A 25,217-nucleotide genomic window follows, 5' to 3' on the forward strand; every position below is an offset into this window, starting at 1 on the left:
AACCATGAGTTTTGTAGGTGGCAGAGCTGTGTCTCACCATTTCATGAGCTCTTGAGTGTTTGCTGGTCACAGATTGTATCTAGCAAGGAGGTTACAGAGAAGTGATGCAGAAAACATGCAGAAAAACCCATACAGCAGGAGGTTTTCCTCCATATAATAGGAAAGCCTAGAAAACGATTCTTAGGAAATGGCTGGAGCTCTGGAAATCTTTGTCTGGAAGTCTGCACCCTTTTCCTTGAAGATTATCCTTACAGGCTATGTGTTCCAATCCCTCTGAGATGGCAAAAAGGGATGTCTAGGGAAGGGTTAAGATCGTACCAGATGAGCAGAGATACTTCCACGGGGTGGCTTCACAACTACAGCAATTTGTAGATAGGCTATTTACATTTGATATTTCTCAATATAATTTCTCTAATGTCTGTCTGGTTGCCTTGTGAAAATGTACAAACTTTCAGCATTCATAATCTTGAAGGAGGAGTTAAACTGTAGATACCATGAAAAGCTGTGTCCCTTAGTGTATTTTTGAATTTGTCACCTCTTGGATTTGCAGTCTCTCTATTTTGGAAGATGCAGTGAGAAGCTGATCCCTATCCTCCCCATCCATGTCCCTGGCAGACCTGTAGGACCTCCATCAATCCTGCTGTGTAGGAACAATCTAGTGATGAGTTCTGTGAATATTAAATTACTCCAACATATCCAGGCTCTTTAAGAAATGGCTCTCCTCAAGAGAAACTGTAACAAAAAAACACCCAAGGTCAAACTCCTGAGTAGGACCTTGCTGTTTGAAATGAGACGAAATTATTTCCTACAGCTAATAGTGTTTTGAAGAGGTGCTAATTGGGAGCTTAAATTACTGTCAAACAAGTCTGCAACAAGCAAAATAATATATTTTTTCATGCATCTCAGTTTAATGTTGTGGAACTTGTAGCCACAACTAATGAATGTACGAAGTCCTGGAGGCTCCACATGCACCTATCAAGCATGATCCAAATGCAATATCTGCTTTTGGAAATCCTGAAAATCTGTTGGGAGAAGGAGAGCAAGCAACAGGAAGGATGACTGAAAATGCTCTGATGGATCATCTTCCCTAAGCATCTGCTATTGACCATTTCTGAGGACAAAGTTCTTGAAGATTTTGTTGGATCCATCATGGTGGACGTTACAGGCTGATGAACAACTTACAACTCCACTCTGGATAATGGAAATTGGATATATCCAGGGATCATTTCTTTAGTATCCAAGCAATATAAAACAAACTTGCAATTTCTAACTCAGCAGCTCTAGAAAGAGGAACTAACCTGTGAATGCCATGGCTGTGTAAAGSTATACCCAGAGACTGATTCACTGAGAAACTCTACACATGAGAAGTCCCCAGCCATTTTGTGATAGACTCCACCCTTGGCAGATGATTGCTATGTTTGACCAAATATATCAACAAATGTGTTTTTCTTTTTCCTCAGATGGTCCTATTATAAATATCTTCACCAAGTTCATAAACAAAAATAACATTTTGATCTTTGGCTCATTAATTGCCTTAACCTCACTTTCAATCACTCAGTTAAAAGAGAAAAAAAACATGAATGTAGCAATGTACAGATACATTATAAATCCACTTATATTAATATTTATTCCTTAGCTTCTTTGATCCAAGACTCTGAAAGCATTTTAAAGTATTCAGTGCTGCTCTCCTCCTGCAGAGCTGAACAAATTTATGCACCGACTAGGTAGGTAACTTGATCAAGCTCTCAAAGAAAGAAGAGATGGGGATCTCAGTCCCTGCTCAGCAGAGCCCTTCTGACACTTCAGCAGTTGTGTAAAAATTGATCTAGGTAAAAATCCTAAAAATGTAGAACTGCAGGGTTATATTTAGTTTTTAATAATTGCAAAAACCACCTACTTCATAGTCGGTCCTGTTAGCAAACAACTGAGATAAAAAGGTAGTCCTTTATCAGCAAGTTAAATTGATACTGTATTACTACTAAGAAAACTTCTYGCTTTGCCTACCTAATGCATAGGTTACTGATCTCAAAATGCTCTTTCCAAACACATCACAATGCTGCTCTTAATACTGGTGAAAAGAAAAAAAAAAACAGTAGAAAGGGATGGACAAAGCTGATAAGCTCAGAAAGGCCTGGAGGGCTAAAATATGACATCACTCATTCAGGCTCTAAACCTGTTTCCTTCCCTGTCTTTAATAGGTTTGACATGAAATCCATATAAGTCAGTTACAGTCCTTCCACTGATGCAGTGACCTTTGGAAAAACTCAAGAAGCAGTGAATATATCACGAATTCCAGGGCATATTGGTGTGATTCATGCATTTTCTATATCCAGTAGGCAATTGGCTAAGTTACATGAACTATCTAATGCCTGGACTGATGCTGTTTATTTTTGCAGACACATAGCAGAGCCCTAGAGAAATRGAAATACTATTGATGTTTTTACATTATTTAAATAACCCAATTCRTCCTCCTCAGTACAGCTGCTAAGTGCAGCATCCTTCCAAATATTCTGAGGCAGACCCTACCTTCTGGAGCTCATAACATAAGAGCTCTGACAGCCCAATAGAGATGCAGGAAGAAGGAACAACATGGTGTACACAAACAGATCAATAGAKTTCACAAAGAGGAACTTTGGGAGGAATTTGTGCTAGAAAACAAGGACATTACATCACTTGTCCTAACGGCCTAGGAGGAAGGTGAGAGAAACTGGCACAGGCACTACAGGGATCCTGTTAAACAGCGAGGTAGATTTCAAATGAGCTTGAAAGCCATCAGCCATACCTGGAGTTTTGGCCCCCTTATCTTACCGCTAAAAGAGTTGTGGGCTTCAGGGCTTGATTCACATTGCGAAGTAGTGTCCATTTGCCCTGGTCTCTCTCCTGATCTTCCACCACCTCAGGGCATGGTTGCATGATGACGACTTTCTTCCTCTTCATCATTTCCAAGATGTTACAGTGGTTGCTGGCCCTCTCTCTGCTTGTTATAGGTATTCCACCATGAATGAGGCCAGATTGCTTTAGACCAGCAATGTAGCCATGACTGCTGATTGCAAGACACCCTCGAATTTAATCCACAGTATGGTTTTTGACAAAAAGACTTCTAGGAGAATAATTTCCCCCTACCAGCCATGGTCCTCCACTGGACAGCTAGCATGAGCTCCCCATATGACTGGGCACTGTTGAAATCTCAAAGCYAAATGAACCCTCCTTCTCTTCACTTAAATAAGACCTTCCTTCTCTTCACTTAAATTCTTCTGGTCTCTCCGGTAAGGAATGATACTCGGTCGGAGGTCTGAAGAACACTGCAACCACTGGTTCTGGAAAAATGGCTGGAGGATTAACAGGAAACCTCTTCATTTCCCTGTGACTTCTCTCCTTTATCTTCTGTTCTTAGAGGAACGTCTAGCTGCCAGCTTGAGGTCTTTCAGCACTGAACACACTCGGGTACTTATTAATCCACAAATGCAGTCAGTTCCCATGCAACACATGGCATTTAATTAACCTAATACCTTCACATACCAAATTAACCAAAGCACAGTGGGAACTCAAAACCAGAGGCCATCTGCATTTTCTTTAAACTGATCGCCTCGAGCAGTTCCATAGCAACTGAATTTTAAATAATTGAGTGGAAAGTGTTTGGAGCAGAATGGCCTGTATGCCTGTAGGGGAGACAAGTGCCTGAATTAGGGACGAAAACAGGTCGAATATGAGGACCACAGCAGTATAAGGACTATAGGCCCAACCAGAAGAGCATCGTGAGGGGAATAATGCATTTTGCGGTGACCTCAGATGTCCTTTTTCCTATCCTTAGACACAATCAAGCTTTCTTATTTTCTTTTAGGAACAGCTACTTTGTTCATTTAGAAAGCTAAGGCCACTGAATAATTCTAGTTGAGCCTGGGTTCTGGACCCCAGTCTCTTCAGTGGAAAATCTGAATCTAACTAGGCATCATTAATACAGACCAGAGCAGCTCTGAACTAAATAACGATTCAGTGGCATGKGCCAGCCTATGCACACTACCATCTATGTCATTTATCACCGTTCTTATGCAAAATTACACAGATGCCTTGATTCCACATGTCCTTGATGCAGAAGACCTTTTTTTTTGGTGGAAAGCTTTGTGGAGAAAATAAGGTTTTATAGACCCCCTTGATTTGGCACAGCCACAAAGTACAGCTRTAGATGACAGGTACATCAAACGCAGCCTGAGATGCTTTTGCTCCTCAGTGAAGAGCATAGACAACAGCCAGCAGATCCTTGCCCGATGACCAGGTTATAAATTAATAACTTTGTAGGCTAAATCTGTGTCTGAAAAATAAGGTCTCTACTTCTTTTACCTATGCGGTCGGAGTGATGGAGAGCWCCAGTGTCACGGATAAAGAGATGGCAAAGAGATTAATGAGCAAGATGCCAACTATTCATYGAAGGAGCAAACAACAGCCTGCATGAGATGGAATAGCAAAGTATGGAGAAGGAGAAGCAGACAAGATGTCACACTGTCAAGGAAGATGTCTAGCCCCAGGCATAAATGATGTCTTATTCACTTATCTAGAAAGTGCAAGACTGCTGCCCAATCACAACTGAATGAGAGGATGTATGTGGGAAGAAGGACCAATTAAAAGTATATGGAAATTATCCACTAGATGAGTTCTTTGCATTAAATTTTAAAGCAGCTGGGTTGTATTGATGCAAGGTGTTCAGGGATGCACCCTGTCTCCCTGCAGTGTTGCTGGAGCAGCYTGGAGTAGAACAGTCCAAGGCAGAACGGGAAAAGGAGCAGCCTGGGTCTCCGTCCCATTTTGCACTGGAGTACCACAGCAGCCTCATTGCTCTTCCACGCCCTGAAACATATTCCTGAGGTTGTGTAGCTCTGTGTGCTGCTGAAGGCTAAACCCAAGAGCAGATAAGTGAAATTGTTTGCCTGAGGTTATGCTTGGAGCAAAGTACAGGAGGGAGCCAGGAGGCTGAATCGAGTCTCTCTGTAGTCCTATTACATGAGTGTAATAGGACTTATCTTTTCCCCGAAGCTTGGGCTGCCAAAGATCTGTAATGCCACACATTTCCACTATATATTCCTTGTATTGCTTCTCTGGTAGCAGGAGGTTTACCAGGGACTTGTCAGAACGTGTCACTTGTCTCCGCTGGCACTTGCCTTTGCACAGCATGGTCTGTGTGAATAGCCCATATCTGCTGCCTCCTAGAAATGGGAAATCCCATCCTGAAGGGATGAACCAGCTGGAAACCAGCCTCCCTGCTGAGTGCAACAAGGAGACACCAGCAGCATCAAACCTCCTGTCAACCCTGCTTGCTTTCTCTAAAAGAACCTGCTATACCTAAAGCGGGAAATAATGAAAGAGGCTTTTGACAAAAAGAGGAGGAACGCAGTGAAGGAAAACAAACCTTCAACTGGCTGGCAGCCAGGCAGCAGTGCCATCCGGTTTAGATTACAGCTCCCTGGGGTAACATTAGACTCTTCACTATGGAGATAGAAGCATGGGACCGAAGAGCCATGCTGGACCCTGATCTGCTGATTTATTATGACTGAAGAGCCATGCTGGACCCTGTCTGCTGATTTATTCTATTCCTGCAGCAGCAGGCACAGCTGAGATCCTTGCTGGGCCTTGCACATGTTGTGCACATGCACACAGTAACATGCAAGTGCTTGTCCCAAGGAACTGCTGTGGACACATGTTATAAGTTTGCCTACACTGCTGAGACCTGACCTTGCTTTAAGTCCCAAAACGGAACTCACTGAGTCACCTAGTTTAATGAAAAATTCCATTTCTTTGCCTCAACCTGTTTTTCTGTCCCAAAGGTAGCTGCATCGAGGACTGTCCTAGTTGATGATGTGATCTTGAGCCTATTTTCCCAGGCATATTCTTRTTCTGCAGTTCCTGCTGAAGGGCTGAGCTGTTCAGTGAAATAGGTCAGGTAGGGCTCATGTAACCAAGTGCAAGTATCCAACTCTGAGCAAATTACCTACCCTATGCTGAAGCTCAGGGAGAGGAGACACTTCCACCTCAACCTAAAGTAGCTWTTTAATCACGTCAGATGATCCAGGCCCATGTTCAAACTCTAAGTTTGTGAAGCGGGTAGTTTGGAGGTACAAAATAACCCAGTACAGGTGACCAAAACTAAGCAAAGTGGCTCCTACCCCTAATGTAGATGCTAAAATGCTGTAAGGAATTATATTCTGGTAAATTGATACAGAAGAGGGAAAATCTGATTGCCTCAGGCTGTCTGCAGACTCGGGATGGCAGTACTCCACAGATTACCCTTGACAGCTCTAAAAAAATTATTTTTCTGAAAGAAGAAAGATGATATCTTGCAGAATTGAAGTTGGCTGTGAAGACTGTGCACCTGGTGATCCAAATGTGATTGGCGGACCGTGCATGTGGTAATTAAAGCAAAAATACTGATTTATGCAGCATTTTTKGGGGGAAACAGGCACAACCACATATCTAAGTCTCTGGAGAGCTCAATGCAAATCAAGTGCTTTGCTTTCTGAATGCTTACCTCAAAGCAGAACTTTCTTAGTGCAAACACGAGTGCAAATACACACATCCCTTCTACCTCCAAATAGCGATGGCATCTGGAGAGAAGATTGAAATCCAAACATATCCGTGCTTCACAGCATATTACATCAAGACATTACTCCAGTAATTATCTAACTCCTTTGGGCTGTGSAAAGTCGTGTTGTGTGAAAAACACACATCATTACCGCTAGATACCACCTATCTAATCCAATTACATGGGCGTCCTCTGACGATGGAGCAACTCCTAAATCCACATCTGTAAAGCCCAAAAGAGAATTAGGACCACTCATTTCTATTCTTTGCACTCATCTTTAACCATGCAGCTGCCATCCACATCAGCAGGAAAGGAGAAAAAAAACAGCTTGAATTTTTCCTCAACAACAAACCTTATGCAAGAAACCCTCACACTAAGAATCGGTAAATCTAATGGAATCTGAGTCCCAAATAATTTTGCTGATATAGTTTCATAAGTAAATTAGATTATCTTCCCAATTTCTGGTAGCACAGCAGACACCAGCTGTCAGCCAAGTAACATGGTGCACACAGTGGCTTTCTGAAGTAAAGGTGGAGATGCAAGAGGGATCATTAAATAATTCAGTAATCAATTCACTGCTTGCTCAGCCTGTAACTTTGATACTGACARGAGGGAAAAACAACCCAAAAGCATGTCATTGGTCCCAGCATTTTCCCATTTGGAGCTGAGGGACAGTAACAGAAGCCAGAGGCAAAACCGATGGGTTCAGGAAGGTTTGTGAGGATGCAGTTCAGCTTGGCATAATGAAGCTCAGCTCCCCATACTGTCTGAACTCATCTGTGTCTCACCAGCTATGAATTTCTTGATGACCATTTGGGACCTCATGGCTCAGTAGTGAGTTTTAAGTATGCAGACAAACAGGAGATAGTCTATTTAATCTGTGGCTCTGATTTGACTCCTATTTGAGAGGTATTACCATCAAGAATGAAGCAGATAAACATGCAATCCTTTGATGTTACAAGCAAATTATGCTGGTCCTGGGTGCTACCAACCCAAACATTGCACTAGAGCACTGTGCATGAAGTCTCAAAGAAAAAAAAAAATATATATATATGAATTAAATAAAACTGACAGTGACTTCTTGGGACTTGATTGAGAAATCTGATAAGACTGTGAAGTAGAACATAAAACAATTCCTGAGCTTTTTAGCAACACAGCTGGGTCCTACCCTAAATAAAAACTGAAGAAGAAAACAAAGGAAGGCAACAGAGCAATCATAGGACAGACACATCTGGAAAAACAGCAAGGGGGGAAAATAAAAACAGGAGGAACCAACAGGAGATATTCCTTGATGGTCTGACAGGGAACTTTAGGATGGGAGTATGTGATTTAATATCATTAAAACAAGGTAATTTCCTTCACGCTCTAGGGCTTGAGAAGTCGCCCGCGTATTACACTGTCTCTAGATCTACCAGTGATATTTACCTTCCTCCACCCAGCTAACAGAGGGTGCACCTAAGATCTCCCTGGTTTGCAATAGTTTGCATGGATACTCCTTGCCCTTTTCCACATTTGGACCTTGGGCCCTTTGTAAAATGAATGGATGAATTTTAAAATGAATAAATGCTGTTGTGTTGAGCTTTAGGAGGGCAGGAGTCAGGGAATGCCATCCTCACCTCCAAGCACAATCTGGGAAGGATCCCGCTAAGCTGTGTTGTCCCATCCCTCTTTGTTTGCTCTTGGGTTGATCTCATGATGAACCGGTTCAGGGAATTAACCTTGGCAGAGACCTTTTCACCTGTTTTTGAGGGATGTTTTACAGGCTTAACCCCTGACCAGGCTCATCAGGCAATCACCCTGGAGGAGCAGAGAGAACAGCAGGAAGGGAAGGATCTCGAGCGGGGAGCAGAAGTGCCCTCAGTGATAGGTAGCTCCTGGGGTATCAGCAAGGGCTGCTGCAGAATGGCCTGCCTTTCTCACTGAGAAGCTCTACTGATTTTTAAAAAAAGCAGATGATGTGCATGACCTACAGAACTTTGTAATATATGGAGGTAAGCAAGTCTTTACAAACAACGTGCCTATGAGGCATGCACCCTTTTCAAGATCACTGTGATTCACAAGACAAGCTTGATTTGAACTCCAGTGTTTGGTATTGAGGGGTGGGGGGAAATAATCATAGAGAGAAATATAAATCTGAAGTGACATTTTTCATCCTGCCTTGGAAATGTTGTTCAAACAGCCAGAAAGCAAGCACACAAATACATTTATTTTACCTGATACTATTCCTAGGAAAGCAAAAAAGATTTTTTTCTACTATTTTCCATATGCAACCTGTCAAATTCTCTTTCAAGACTTCCAGCTGATGGAGGCAGCTGATTAGCTTTTTCTTTCATGTTCTGGGAAGAGTTTTTTTCCYTTATTTCTCTGCTTCAGGCTCCTCTTTCTCTCTCCCTCTGTGTTTTTACAGCCTCACTGAAGGCTAGTCTGCAATTAGCTTCTGTGTATTGAATAAAGAGGGACTAGTGCAACCTGTGTAGCTATTCCTGTATAGTATAAATGTAAGAATAATGTAGTGTAAGTAGCCTCATGTCAGTCCAATGTACTTTTTTTTTCATATAGGAATAACCTGTACTCATGCAAATACACCTTTCCTCACAGAAAGTCATCTGTATTAAGTGTCTGCTTTACCCAAAGTAGCATTGATATGCCTAGACCAAGCCTTTCCATTTAAAACAGTGTGTCTGATCTTGGGAAATATTGAATGCAAGGGGAGTAATGTTGCTTTTCCTTCAAAGTCGTGCCTGATCTGAACAACACTGCCCTTTTTACACATCCCTTTGCCTACCCACTGAGGGTTGTCTTGGTTACTGAGAAGGGGGTATAGGAGTAGATTAGTCTGTGGCTCAGTCAATAGCATCTCGAGGGAGCTTGTGATATGACTGCTTAAGAAGTGGACTGCTCGAGGGGTGTGTTTGAACCTCCGGGTTCTGAGAGGAAAGAAAGGCCAGAGAAAGTATTATGAGGGGAAAATATGCCGGCAATGCTTGTAATATGATCTTAAAATATCACTGAAATGACAAAAAAAAATCTTGATACTCTTTTTTTGTCCCTGAGCCACCAGCTGCAAGGTTGTGCATTGTGTTCTTCCAAAGGGAGAAAAGACACTCCCCACTTTCAAGAAAATGCTGAGGATATGAAGTACATAGACTTTTTTTTTTTTTTTTTTTTTTGTCATTGGGAATCAGGTGACCGAAAGAGTTGTACCAGTATTTATTTGAAATCCAACAAGACCATACATGTTTTGTCGCCCGCATCATGGATTTGTGCAAGGTCTGGAGAACATTCTCACAGGTTTTCTTTGAAACAGAGCATGGGTCGTAACTGCTGCCACTAGCCTGGACTGTTCCAGACCCTCTGCCTGTCTTGTTTTGGAAAACTTTCCAAGCTCCTGGTGGTGGATTCCTCCAAGGAAGGAGTGGTCAAGCACCTATTGCTGCTCTATGTTCTCCCTGCAGCATTATACCAGCCCCATCTGCTGTAAGCGTTTGGAATTACCAAATGCAACAGGAGGCTGCTTTCTAAATTGTTTTTGCATGAATTTTGAAGTTGCACCCCAAAAGAAACAGAATGAGGAATGGCAGCATGTACATTTTGCTCCAAGATTTCATACCATCACAGATGGGCAGAAAGGCTCTGATGGGAAATAGAGAATTCAGAGAATATTTGGGTTAACTGAAGGTCTGATAAATAAAGGAATTAGTGAATGAGTGTGGCTAGGCAAAATCTCACCTAGAGTGGAAGAAGAGTGGAGTTTTCAGGCTGGGACAAGGTGATAGAGATAGGAATAATTATCCCTGTTTAAATCATAGTTGCAGCTGGCAGACCCTACCAAGGTGATTTCCTTGTTGGACCAGGCCAAGTACAGGAAAGCAATGCAGTTGCCTTGGACCTGTGAGCTGGGACCAGTTTGCAGCTAATGGTTTATGACTGGTTGGGGACAGCCTGAAAAAGACTTGTTTTTCTGGAAGTGAAGAGAAGCCAGTCCCTGAAAATGAGCCCTTTTTGCACAAAACAACCTCAGAAACTTAGTTCAAACTCCAAATCCCACCAAATAATCACCAGCCATTAAAAACAAAATAATACCCATAACTTGATAAAGCCTATTGGACTTAYTTTTCAATATTAGATTATCAAGAAATGGAAGCCAAAAGATTTAGATGTAAGCATGGGAGTGGTCCTGAACTTTAGTAGGTAGAAGAATAAAACTTAAAAGAAAAGTCCTATATGCATCAAGCATCATTTGATTTCTGTGTTCTTGGCATTGAGACCTTACTTTCTTCAGGTATTTCATATGCAATGAAATCCATTCTGGGTGTGCTGCATATCCAGTACAGGGTAAAAAGGGCTTCTCTCTCACATTTTATCCATTTCATGGTGACATAGTTACATTACTAATTAATTTTGTTAAATATCACTCCAGGAACAAAAAAAGGTTTTATTGTGGGTTTGCTGGTACCGAACCTGGGAGGGATCTTGGTCCAAACACCTTAGCTGACTGGAGCTAGTGTAAAAATCTACACCATGTAGAGGGAAATGAACTCCTGTGAAAAGTATTAATCAATTACATACTTGCTTTCAGAAACTCAGGAAGCCAKATAGCCTCAATTTTGAGGCTACAAGGCCTTTATCACATCAGAATATTAATTATGCCAACATTTCCATAAGGAACGTGGACTATCAGCATAGAATTACAGTTAATGCCTCTATTGCACCCTACTGGACACAAATGCTGTTTAACTGCCAGCATCTACTTGATACAAAAGGGCCTAGCTCTGAATCTAGCAGTTTATGGGTTGAGGAAGAGTAAAATGCCTTTACAAAATGCACATCATGAAAGAGCAGCATGTGACCTTAAGAGTCATTTGCCAGCAATGGTGTTGGCAATAAAATACCTCGCTGGGTGTCAAGAGATGCATATAAATTGCTCACATCACATCCCCACCAGCAGTACAAAAGGCTTCTCAGTGGTGTTGTGCAAATCTCTGCCAAGACTTGGTCCCAAATAGGCATTTTTCCCAGACTTCAGGACAAGCAGGTACATTCTTCTCTAGCATGRCAGAACAAGCCACTGTCTTTTTTCCTTAGTTTCCACTCAAGTGACTTTGGGCAAAAGATTGAGGGAATCTGCTCCTTGGTAGCAGTGGGAAGGGACCAGAACTCTTGGGACATGCGTGAAATTGCTTCACACACAAAGGTGTACAAATAGATTTTTAAGTTTAAATCACATCTAGCCCACCTAGTGTTGCATTCTGTCTTCACCCATGTCTAGTTGTGGACACCAAGGGCAGCATATAAGAACTGGGCAAAGTCTGCAGAGATATGACTTCAAAATAGTCATCAGCAAAGGACTCATCAAACAAAATTAGTTGGAAATGGGTTCAGAACAAAGGAACAGAGATGATTCTTCACACAGTGGTCAACAGACCTGGATACATGAAAGATTTTTATAGGGTCAAGGGAAAGATGTACAGTACTTGAAGAAGAGATCCATGATAGGGACTACAGAACAAAGCAGTCACATCAGACTTGAGAAATCCAGGAAATTAGCTGAAGGATAGGAAAATATTGGGAGGAATTATATGTTTTACTTATCCCTTAGAGTGCACTGGTGGTCAGTTTTGGAGATGGAATACCAGGCAGGATARACTCTGGCTCAAAACAGATGCAGCAGCTTTGTGTCCAAGATGCTATAGCTCAAGAAGTTCAGAAGTGGAGTCCTCATAATTTATAACTCATGAAGCTTTTTTCCTTCCGTAAAGCAGWCTAATGGAGGATGAAATTGATGTAAACTTCAAGGCTGACCTTTCCTCATCACAAAAGAGAGACAGCATTCCTCTACCAGTGCCATCTCCCTTGCATGGAGAGCAGCAAATATTTTGGGAGAAAGAGGAGAAGAGAGGTTGATCCGCCATATCAGCTTGTCGTGTTTGCAAAATTAAAACCTGTATATGTGCTCAATAGGGAAAAGGCAATTTCCTTCCATCTCCCTGGTCTAATGCACAAACCCTTTTTACCAAGTTTACCTGGGGATTTCATGGGCTGTTCAGGACTAGTGAACTCAAGAAGAGCATCTTCCAGTGGACAAGATGGCAATGTGAAAATATTCTCAAGTCCCAGTCCATATTTCTACATCTCATTTCCTCACTGTTGAAAGTCCCAGGAGAGGCGTTTAAAATGCCAGGTGTCTTGACATAATATCTTGGGCTATTTCACCCATGGTATCAAATTTTCTCTGCTCTTAGGCAGATTTTTTTTTCAGAAAAAAAACAGTCTCCCAATATGTCTTCAAACAAGAAACAAAATCCTCTCTCCATTTTAGTTATTCTATTAGAAAAAAAAATTAGATCTACTCCCCCCCAAAATCTTACTGGAAATGTTTCTTCAGAAAATGTCGTTTCTCCAAAACCTAAAATGCCTTAGGAAATCATATCAACTAAAAAGAAATTCTTTTCACAAAAACACTTGAGACTAGCAAAAGACTAGAATCAAATGTATTGTTTTGACTTTCTCATTAAAATCTTGACTTCAAAGTCAACTTTTAGCTCCAGTAGAATTATTTTACTTATTTGAAGTCACAGCACTTATTTTCCACACTCACTTGATGTTTTCACTTAAAATATACCTTATTCATATGGATTGTACAGTACTTCCATTTCACAGAAAATGTAAGTGTAAGATAATAATTCAGTATGTGAATGTATTAAACACAGAATGAAAACACATTTATTGTGCTCGACTTTCTGGTGAGGAAGAAATTATTYTTTTTCTGCTTGTGCTGTTGAAAATATCTTTTATTGCTTGTGCTGTTGAATGGCTTTTATTGCTTTCTTTTCCTTGGGCCCCAAGAGTGGTGCACGACTTCTTGGACATGACTGCAGAGAAACCAAGGCTAGGCTGTCAAATCTACACTGCACTAACCAATGATAATGCTGTTTGAAAAGGGGAAYTTTACATTGTAAAGATCAAATCGTTCTGTAGTATACATCAAGATCATTCCAGATGTTCTTTGACCCCAAATCTCTGAAACCTTGAGGGTTTATTTATTTTCTAATGCCTTACTGTTAAATGCTCTGGAATTTTGTGATAGGAAGGGGATGAAGAAGAAGATCAGCTCAAATAAGAAGGGCTGCATGTCTACCAAGCACAATCCTGCACTACTTCTATAGCTGTTGTAGGGCAAATGTTTCATACGACTGCTCTGTCGGCTTAAACATCTCTCCACAGCCTTTCTATTTTCATCCCCTACATCCCAAGTGAGAACTGATCTAAGTTAAAAATTATAGCAATAAGTATATATTAAAGAAAAAAAGGTCAGAGTTTTAAAAATTATTCTTAAGCCTTTAAGAGTCATAGGATCTTCATTTTGGAGATCTTATGCACAGTATGGTCCAGTCCAGCACTGTATCAACATCTGGGAGGAGGTGGTGGACAGAGGAGGATGATTGTGTGCAGGGATGGGATGGACATGGGACCTCCTTTGCTTCAGCTGTTTGGTCAGCAGGGATAAAGACTTTTCTTCACACTACTAGCAGATATCAGAACCTCACAGGCTGGATTAAGATAAAGAAAAATAAACCCTTGCCTTGATCCTTGGCMGTGGGATAAGACATGGGAGGTGAATGTGGCTCAAATTTTCTGACCTGTCGTCTTTACCTGAACTCCACCACCAAAAACACCACTCACCAGCCTGACCAGTGGCCYCCAGCTCATCCCATAGCAATGGGACCACCATGGATTCAACTCAAGCTTTTCTGTTACAAAAAGCATATACAAAGACCAAGATTTCTTCAGAGTGAGGTTATGATTACTGGATGGTTTAAGAAAAGAGGCAGCCTGGGACCTCAGTTTCTCTYTTCTTGCTCCATTCTGAGCAATCTCAGTGATATCTGGCAGCAAGACAAGATRAAACATGAGCTGCTTTGCAAGTGCTGTCCCTGGGGATGTGAATTTTCTCTAGGGATAGCCAAAGTCCCAAGATTAATCAAAGATAAATTTTGTTATTAGGCACTGTGAAGTTTCATCTACCCTTAAACACAACGTCCCACTGGCTAGCTGTTCTTCTGCTGTCCATTGAAAAGGCAAAACAAAATCCATCCACTGACACAAGACCTCAAACTCCAAGCTCTCACTCTCTTGGGATCCAGTGGAATAAGGTTTATAGCACATTGTCTTTTGGGCAAGATTAATTCTGTGGGCTTCTGGAAGATATCAAATTGCAGGAATGAGCATGTTACAGTCAAACTCCCGAAGAGGCAGCATATCTCCATGCCAGGGCTGAGATTGCTTGCTGTACYTTTATTTGAGGTAGTGCAATTTATATTCCACAGCCATAGCACTACAAGAACATCTCCCTTGCCTGCAGCTTCATTTTCTGCACACAGCTACCGCAGCACTTTAATTGTCCCATAAATTTGATGGAAAGGATTTGATGCAGAGAGCTGTTCAAATGCCAAATGTCTGGAGCACTGCAGCTAATGAATGGCTCCCAACGATTCATGTTTCAATCTATATGCAAATGTGCCCTTTGGTTGGCTTGTGCTGGACTTTTCATTGCTGCGTTATAGCTATCCAGGGAAGCCTCAGGCTCATAGATCATACAGATACAAGACATAAATAGGAGAAGACTTGAATTATTCAGTATTTACAAGAAAGAGAATCCAAACAGTGGACTTACATATATTTTTTTTATAATACCATGATTACAGATGAGCCCTGAGAAGACCTACAATAACATTTGTTTTCTCCCCCACCCCTTCTTCCTTACTATCCAAACACACAGCACAATGAATCACTCAGAAATGCAAAGCTGAATGCGTATTATTCCGTATCATCCTGGGAGAGAGAATGCATGTCAGCTCCAGGTAAAAAAAGCACTTACAGAGCTCAGCTGGGCAACATGTGTGATGGACTGCAAGATTTCAAAATCACGGCTCTGCTACTCTTGCTCCCAGCAAAGGAAAACATCACTTGGAGCATCAACTTCAGGCTCTGCAAATGCAGGTGACCACAAAATCTACCCCTGCTCACTACTGAACTTCATAAATCCCTTTCATCTGCAGTGAATGGGCAGTTCTGGCTTTAGGAAACAGAAATGATACTGGAGCAGCTACAGAGAGGGCTGCCAGGCCCATCAGAGGACTGGAAAGCCTGTTTTATTAGGAAAGATAAATTAGTASGAATTTGATCAAACCAAAGGCTAAGTGGGAGAGCATTTGCTTTCTGTGTGCACACTGCAAAAATGGGAAGAAGGGAAAAGATGACTTAATGAAAAGACAAATATATTAAGAAAAAACATGTATAAGCTTACTAAGGGTTGCTCCTGTACGAGTCTAAAACAAACTTTTGTTCCCTGTTTCTTTCCCCTCATCCTCCWCCCAACCCGAGCTGTTCCATATTCTTTATGTCTCTTCGCAAACCTTGAAAGGAGTCTCAAAACCCAYTTGCCTATGTCAGGAGAGGCCCACATACTCATCAAGGGTCTTGGGCATCACTAGAAATGTTCGGATTCTGTTGTTTCTTCTCACTCCTAATTCTTCTTCCTTCCCTCATTCAGGAGCAGGTAGGGAGCCCACTAGGTTTTGGAGAAACCCTTCACAACAGGGCCATCTTTATGTGGTCTGGTCATGCTGGTCAGGTCACAGCAATGCAAGTGCAACCCTCTGCCACGTCGAGCTGAGTGGCTGAACTTCAGAGGATGCTTGTTTTTGCTCTTGTACRAAACTTCCTCATTTCTGTGAGCTTGTTTTGTTTTTGGTTCCCTTTTGGGATGGTACAGGAGCAAATTTGCAGCAATGGGATACCCTAATTTTAAGGGTAAGGTTATCCTGGGCTTGGCTACGTGAATAGAAAGGTGGTGCTGGCAAAAGCAGTCAACTGGCTAGCAGCAGACGTGAATTTGCTATCTGCACCTCAGCTCATCTGCATTAGGGGCCACCATCCTCTCCTGGCCCCCATTCCAGCTCTAAAAATGTCTCTGTTTTTCATGAAATACTGAACGTGCGAGAAAGAGCTGCCATGGAGCCAGAGGAACTTGTGGGGCTRCCAAGCCAGGAATTTAGGAAGCCCTCCTTTTTCTTTTCCCTTTGCTTTGTGTGTTGCAATGAACTTGCCAGAAGTAATTTGCTAGTGACTAAAGCTGATAAGTTTGGCTCCCTGCAGGCCCCTGCTGGGGAACAATATTGGCTTTTCTTTTAACTTACTGAGTGGAAGGTACAGAGAAAAAGCAGGCAGAAGCTTGCGCAGAGCTATGCACTTGGACTCCAGACTCCCTAAGGAAGATCCTCTCGGAGAACATTTTGATGGGAGAGGAGTGCAATGCCATGAGTTTGCCAGCAAGACTTCAGTCTACTAAAACAATGGTTTTGCACATGCAAGAATGAGAAAAAAAGGAAAGCACAGAGGGAAAGATTGTTGGAAAGTCATGCCAACCATTGTAGTTAGTTAGGCAGCCTCAGGAGTAGTACGGATATATGTCCAAAATCTTTCAGTGAAAGGCAGAAAGAGGGAAAAATGAATATATTGCTGCACCRTCAACAGCAACACTATGGATCACAGAGAGCAAAGTGGATCAAATGTCACTCAGACTGGGCCCTTAGACAGGGTATGCTGGCATAAAAGTTACCTCAAAAATAAAAAAAAAAAGACCTAAAAAAGAGCCTGCACCTGCTAACAACCAGGCAGCCTTCCTCATTTCAGTCTGGAGGGTCCAAGTTTGAAATAAACACCCAGTTCTACAGAAACTGATTTTCCCGTTATTTGTCTTCAAAAATCTGCAGGAGGATTTCAGCCTCAGAAATACCAAGAATAGCAAGAAATGGAAGAGTTKTATTGAAAATCACAAGTTTTGTTGGAAGATTAGAGGGGTTTTCTTTCCTGTTTAATAAGAGGAAGATTTAATCCCAAATTAATGTTGGGACCCAACTGAATGCTGTTGGATACCTTCTGAGGAGCTGACCCAGGGATTCTTTATGCACTTTTGACACCCAGTCCTTACAAACTGAGACTTCTGCATGGAAAATATCCACTCCGAAAAACACTCTAAGAGCCTTAACATATATGACGAATAATCAGCAAAATGTTAGTAAATAATCAGAATTCCTTTAACACCTGCCAGGAGTAAATGAGCTCTGAACACTCAAGTGACACCAACTCATGAACTGCAGATGGGGGTCTTATTCCCCAATATCCAACTTTTACTATAAAAATATTACTGTTTTTCCTTACATTGCAATATCCTGGAGATATCTTCCCATGTACCAACAAGTGGGCAAGAGCACTACTGCTCTGCTTTGGCTTTTGGTCACTGTAACTCCATGGATGTGAGGACATAAAAGCCCATTAATTCACCTCCAATTTTACACCAGTCAAGCTACATCCTGAAGCTTTAATAAGGAGCCAAATCCCAGGCTAGATGCATGKGACTATCTAATTAGTGCCTAATGAAGAGGGGCTGGATGGCTTAAAGTGTCTTGGTGACCTACTGGAGCTATTACTGCCTTTGACTGTCTGCTGGTCCCGTCTGCTGTAAGTTACAGCCATAATAGCAGAGATGGCAGAAGAGAGTAATTACATGCCTGTACCTCAGGTCTCAGTTCATGGTCAGGTCTACCTAAATGCCAAACATCTCATTTAGTCTTCCTTGCTTCTCTGTAGACAGGGCTAAGAGACATCTCCATTAAGGAATTTGATGCTCTCCTAAGACAGGTGGGAAGGAGATGACTTCAGAAAAATTCTATCTCTGTGCCTGGAAAATACACCTGGTTTTAGGACAAATAGGAAGATAGTTGATTTACTTAAAGCTCTGAGGGCAAATCTGGACCAATACAGCAGACCATGAACCAAGGACTGAWTCACTGAGGAGTACCCTGCAATAGAGAGACAGCCTAGAGCAGGAACATCTTAAACTACTGTAGCCAGAATTATTAGAGGTTATTTCTTAGAGTCCCAGCTGCTATTCTGAGCTTTCAAAACAGTGTCTGAACTTACTTTGTTTTAATTTCCACACCCATTTTCCCTTGCATCACAAGCTTAATCAGTCAGAGCCCGTGAATTGGGGCCAGTGCCACTCAGTCTTGGAAGGATTTCCTGACCTAGCCTAGCCAAGGGTAGTCTGCTTTTTGTTGAGCCACAGRTTCCTGGTAGGTCAGTGCAGTGGAATGCTGTAAAAAAAGCACTGCAGTTGCTCTATATAAGCTTATGGGCATTCCTTCCTTGCCCAAGGCCATGCTCAGCTCTTCTTTGCCCTGGGAAAAAAGTTCTCCTATGTGGCTTCAGAGGACCAACACTTTATGCCTGGTTGCAGCCAAAAGCAGATTTGTCAGTTCAAACTCAGAACTGGGTCTGAGCTTTTGGATAAGGTCATTTTACCACCTCTAAGCCTCATAGTCCAGGCATATTTATGTCCCAGCTTGCACCCCAACCCAGAATATGTGGAACCGGAGTTAGATGGGTCAATGAGGTGACTTAGAGGCAGAGAGTGATATTATGCCCAGAACCAGGGAAAACATTGCAAGATCAAGCCCTAAATGAATACTCCAAACTCTATATGTGACTTAACCTTTCTATTCTTTTTTAAATAGTCAAAATAGCTCCATTTTACACTCCAAACTGTTAAAACTCCATCTTAAACTCCAGTSACTGTTACTAGAAATCAAGAATCAGTTCTAGATGAGGTCATTCTTCTTTTAGAAAAAAACTGTTTTGCTTTTCTGCATATGTAGGACTCACATACAACTCCTGGGCCATTCCAGATGAGAAAATAGAAGTAGAATGTTGCATGAGGTTAATCTGGACTGCACACACAGAGCGATGATTTCCTCTAAGCCAATCAAGGATTAGGGCTAATTAGCATCTCTGTATCTTATAATAGTCCTTTCAGAGAAATAGAATAGGATAAAAATAGCCTGTCTTGACACTTCCCCCAAAAGAAGACTTCTATTAGTCACTGAGGTGACATGGTAAAATTAGAAACACTAAAGAGTGCTTCAGCTTTACTCACCTGTCGTAGAATGACCATGGTTCCTATACAAACACATCAGCAATTGCCAGGAATAAACCTAAAACAGAAAAGAAGTTGGCAATTAATGGCCCGATGTTACGACTCATAGACCCCAGTTCAAAGGTTGTTTTGACCCTAAAATGATAGCCCCAATCCTTAGGTGTGGAGGAAAGATAGGAACACTTAAGTAACAGTTGTAATTCCCAACGCTTTCATAATATTAATTCCAGACGGTGAGAGATAATCCTCTAATGCATCCAGATTAATACTTGCACAATGATGAATGGGACAGGAACTGGAAGCTGGTTTTCCAAGTAATATTTTGTAAACTRAGCTTTATAAAATTATCCAAAGTTGAATCTATCAAAGAGATGGATGTTGATTTATTACCTGTATCATCAGGTCTCATGGTACAAGAATGCACAGAAAAGAAGCCCTGTCCTTACAGTTCACAAGGCTGCCTGGGTTAATACTTTTACTATCAAAACTGCTTTCAGCAGGAGAAAGAAAAGACCTACCCTTCTACATTTTGAATTGGAAAAATACTTTCTTCCTATCAAAGTTTCTCTTTTCCTTATAAAAACAAAATTTGATAATAAAAAGGAGAGTGTGTWTATCTAGAAATATGTATCTAGAACTGTACATTAAAATGGTATAAGAAGGACTTTYGTATATGATTATAGACATTTTTAAGGTTAATGGAAGGCCCCATTGGCACCTACAGTGAAGACAAGTGCCTATATGTTTTACTGCAAAATTCAAAACAATTCAGAATGAGTGATGCTCAGAGGCAGGATATATCTGTGTTGCATGCTGCAGTCATGAGAAAATATCCTTGGAGCTAACAGGACCAAAGTGTAATTAATGAGAGATTTAGACTGTGTACCTCTCCACTCTGATCCTGCCCATATATTAATGTACCTTTTTGAGATTTACAGCTTTCTTTTGCATGGGAAAGCCCCATGCTGCTGGTGTGCAGTGTTGCTTCCAGCTAATGCTGGAATTGGGATTGGCTTGCAGGAGTAAAAAAATACTGAATTTCTGCATTTAATTGCTGAGCCATCATGCAGAGCCTCTTTCAGTCCARTAGCTTTCACTGATTCTGCAGCTGGCATACAAGCAATGCCTTCCTTAACCAAAGAGAGATCTTGACATGGCCAGCAGAAATGCAATGTGCAATCCTATAAGCCCTCACGCATTCCTAAACCTGGGATCAAGCAAGGAAGGATTCATCCACATACATGGTGTGAAGATGGATTGCAAAGAGACAGTAGTATTTCAAGTCATTTCCCTTTTTCTTTGCTATGCTGCCCGCACCACCTCTGCTTCCTACCAGGTACATGGTATACCACTGAAGTATTGGAGTTTGCCTTTTAAGGGCCTTGAAGACCTATCCTGTAATGCCTTCATCACATTACAGGAACTATTCAGCTGATGAAACCAGTTACATGATCCCCTTGTATTTCCCATTTCCCTTTTCCTGGAGAAGGTGCTGGTGAAGGTGCTCTTAGCTAAGAGCAGTGAAAGCATCACTGTACTTCAGGAAAGACACACTATGCAGGTTAGACAACTTTTGGTCACATTTAAGGAATTAAGCTTATTTTCTCTAAAAGATAGATAAATGATGGAAAACCATCCCTCCTCTAATATTTTAAAGCATGTTAGACAGTTCTTAATCGTCAATCTTCTCTGTAGCACACTAAATTATTCCCCTTCCCCATTTTCACATGGGTTGAAAATAACCTCCTAATGCTACCAGTAGTGAAGTGCCTAGGGATGCTGAGGAGTCACCTCCACTGGGAGAAGTTATTGATAATCTGCCTTGGCTCAGAGCAGGTGCCAGGTAGGGTGTTGTCTGGAGGTCTATTCCAGATGCCTTATGTGATCATTGCAGGAGCAGTGTTGAACACAGGGTAGGGATAGCAGGTTAAATGTCTGTGTTCCTTGGCAGAGTGGCATCTGCTACAGATAAATCATTTTGTAGCTCCTTGCCTCAGTTTCCCTCTCCATCAAACACAAACCTCATCCTCATTATTGGAAATCTCTTCCTCTCATAATTGCTTTCTATGTCAATCAGCAAAATGGTCTTTCTTGCCCCGTTGGATGTGGCAAAACTTATGGGAATCCCTTCACCCAGGCTGGGCTAGAGCCTGAGCTTCAGGTCTCAGAAATATTCTTTTGGACTTTCATCCGTTTGCTGCTGGAGCATGGCATTACCCCTGCATCTCCCCTGGTCCTTAACATTCAGGTTACACCATACATAGGAGTCCTGATTAGCATGACTCATGCTGATGTGTCAAATTTCAAATAGCTAGATAGATACCTAGCACATCTTGGCTTTAAATAGACTTTGGTACCCAGTGCCTGTTGCTTTCTTTGCTGCTCTTTGATGAATCCTGCAGCCCAAGCCCTTGGGCTTGCTCTTGTTCCATTGCCTTGTGATGATATTGCAAGGGATGCCTCATATAACTAGCAACCTTTTTTCCCCATAGCTTGTTCAGCAGGGAAATCCCAAATGGGGAAGGGCAAGGAATAAAGCTGACTGTCCCCTCTATTCTTCCCACATGGATTAGTAAGAAGGATTGGGATTGTCTGAGCACTGTAGAGATCAGCTGCACACTAATTCATTGGAGCCCTTATGAAGTACACCAGCCATCTGGACCCTACAGTCCTCAGCCCTACAGCCAGCAGAGTGGTGGGAAGCTTGTTATGGGCTAGCCARATCTGGACATGCAAGGCTGAGGAGATGGTGAGTTGTTGTTCTCTGTGGAGTGCCAGGAGCTACACAAAACATTTGCTAATAATGTTAGCAATTTCAGATGCAAAGTGAAAAAACTGACTTGGAAGTATCTCAGCATCTCACCACACCTGGGAGTCAGGGCCTTCAACATGTGAAAGGCAGAGCAGGACTGAGGCACATTGACAGGATCGTGCTGGGTGGTTTGTTCTGACGCTAATGACACTTAGGTTTGGTTCTGCCTCTCTAAGGTGGATGATGAACATGCTTCCCCAGCACATGGGCAGTGCTTCATGCTGCTTTGGTGACCAAACTGGTATCTTAAGTTCCTGTGCTGACACATCAACCCTTCATTCCCACTCGTCTCTTGTGTGAGGGTTTGCAACTACTTGTGACATGATAATATGATCTGGGCTAAACAGAAAGTATCAAGCACCTCTCCCAAATTGCTCTCACATAAAACAAGTGCACAAAGGCATCCTTCTGAGAAGCCTATTTCTTGCAAACCTGCTTCATTTTGTAGCCTTCTGAGCATCACAAGCTGAGCGTCATCTGAACAGAGCTGTCGCAGGCTAAGAGAGGCAGTGCAGTGAGAGTGAATGGGCTAAAAGCTCTTTTAAACTAGATCTGGAGGCAGAGATGTGTGACTTGGAATGGCTTGCTAACTCCTCACTGATCTGAGACTATAAGCAGTGGCCTCCAGAGGCCAAGCAGCACTTCAATAATTGGGCTCCACCGTAGGGATCTCTCCCATGGCTTTCCTTCTAGTTCTGAGAGAGACAAAAGCAAAAGGAAGCCAAGAGAGAACAGGAGAAACCCCGAGGCAACTGAGTATTGCCATGCAATTACAAAGAAAGGGGTTGCTATTCTGATCTGTTTAAATGGCATTTCTGTGCTCCCTCTTGGCAGYTCAGGACTGGTTTCCAACCACATGACCAGACACGCTGCTTTGGGGATCGGTTTGCTGCACTAATCCTCCAGAGCACATGCTAATTAAGCACTGGTTAGAAGAAATTCAGGTATTTCATTCTAAGCCCAAATTCTGCTTCTTTCTCCTGAAGCTTCATGTCCCACATGAGTTACCTGTCTGCAAATGCAGTGGCAAAAAAAAAATAATTAAGGGAGACACACATTGACATTCAGTGGCAACCAGGATCCTGCTCAGCCACCTTGATGCAAAGTCTGTCTTTGGGGGAACACCTCAGGCACTTCATAGTATGCAATGACGAAGAGAAATGACTGTTTATTCGCTGCCTTAGATCTATTTCACTTTACTGACAGAAATATAATGTACCACATTATCTCAACAAAGACATTTAACACATCGATGCCCTCTGCACATTGCTACTTCCACCTTCTTCCCTCCAACAAGGGATCTGAGGAAGAGATTAAAGATTTTCCAATGTATCTTGCTTTTCATCTGGGAATTTGGTGAATAAATAGATGGTCAGACCTATAGCCACAGAGACAAGTGCCTTTGACCTTACTGGAAGATTTTTAATGAACTAAATGCTCAGACTCTCACAGGAAAAGCTTCAGACCACCTGTCACAAGTTTTGAGCCCATCTTAGATGAAACTTGGATGCTTCTAATCTTCTATCATCCAGTACTGCTGGGGACATCCTCTTTGGACATTAGCTTCCCATCTTGTTTTTTGCACACAAGTTCAGTCCTCTCATCTACTCAGGTTCACACTCAAAGCTGCGACTGCCCAGGACCTGCTGAAGAGTGTGTAATATAGGTTCAAATCCATCCCAGCTGAGGAAAGTCTGGGGTTTGGGTCTTCCTAGGGGAGCCTTTAGGTAGTGGGGTGTCGTTTAAAGCATCTCCCTGTCTGAGCTGTGGACAGAAATGTTCATGATAATTCTAATTCACTTACACGCTCCTCTCCTGTGACACAGACATCTTCATCCTCAGAGGGACTCACAGGAAGAGCAGTTAACCATTTACTCCTCTAGTGCAGATGGATATCAAAATTCAGTCTTTTCTTTCTCTCATCTTGTTTAATGGATGAAAAGATGCATTTCTGTTAAAGACAACAGTTTTGCTCTGATCTGCAGTGGCAATAGGAATTTGCCTGGGATATTTGCTGATCTTTCCACATACAGGATGGAATTCCCTACATTTTTGCAAGAGGAGCAAACAACCTTAGTTAAAACTTGTCTCGTGATGGAGATGTGGGTACAAGGCAAACGCCACCTGGCCAGCAAGCTCCCTATCACCTTGCTGAGAAAGTCCCCTTGTTTATGCCTTAACAGCCACCTCCGCATGAGCAGAGCAGCTTAAGGTCATGCTGGCAGGTTGCACGAGGAATGTGAGGAAACTCTCACCTCGATATGAGAGGTCACGCCACCAACAAGCTGCAGAAACCATTAGAGTTAACTGTCTCTCGTGATCAGTGCATCCTTGACACAGACAGTTTACAGACTCTGCATACCCTGTTCCTGGAAAGTCACTGATTCAAGCTCACTGAAAGCCAAGAAAAACATTTTCTATAGCTTATTTATCAGACCTTGAGTGGCCATAAGATTTACACAATAATGCTGCTGTCAGGAGACAGAGGAATAACAGTTTTGAACCCTGTTAAGAAATGCATTTTATTGTGGAGAATTATCTCTCTTTCTGTCATTGTTTGACCTGCATGAATAACTGAGGAAAAAAGAGAGGAGAGATTCAAATGGTGTTGAATGGTGACATGTAAAAGTGTATGCAACAGTGAGGGGTAAATATCCCTCATGAAGCCCTGGATGCTCAGAAAGGCTCCTCATATCTCTTCAGGCAGCATCACACAACTAAACAAGAATCTGCCTGCAAGGACTGTTTTAGGCAACCTACATTTTTTTTCTGTTTTTTTCTTTTTTTTTTTTTGTTATTGTTTGTTTTGTTTTGTTTTGCTTTTCCTAGCCACTTAC

The 25,217-nt window shown here is 42.0% G+C and overlaps 1 protein-coding gene across 1 annotated transcript in view; it reads right to left on the minus strand.

Moving 5' to 3' along the window:
* The window catches only part of MYO7A (myosin VIIA), a 79,555-nt gene extending 59,932 nt beyond the window's left edge, over positions 1–19,623 (minus strand). Inside the window, exon 1 of the mRNA XM_026034526.1 lies at positions 19,569–19,623. Within this exon, the coding sequence (XP_025890311.1) occupies positions 19,569–19,586 (18 nt within the window). The 5' untranslated portion in view covers positions 19,587–19,623. The remainder of the gene's footprint in view (positions 1–19,568) is intronic.
* Positions 19,624–25,217: the final 5,594 nt, after the last annotated feature.

This window comes from Nothoprocta perdicaria, unplaced genomic scaffold (genome assembly GCF_003342845.1).
Source record: "Nothoprocta perdicaria isolate Ctin4 unplaced genomic scaffold, notPer1 scaffold_146, whole genome shotgun sequence".
NCBI lineage: Eukaryota > Metazoa > Chordata > Aves > Tinamiformes > Tinamidae > Nothoprocta > Nothoprocta perdicaria.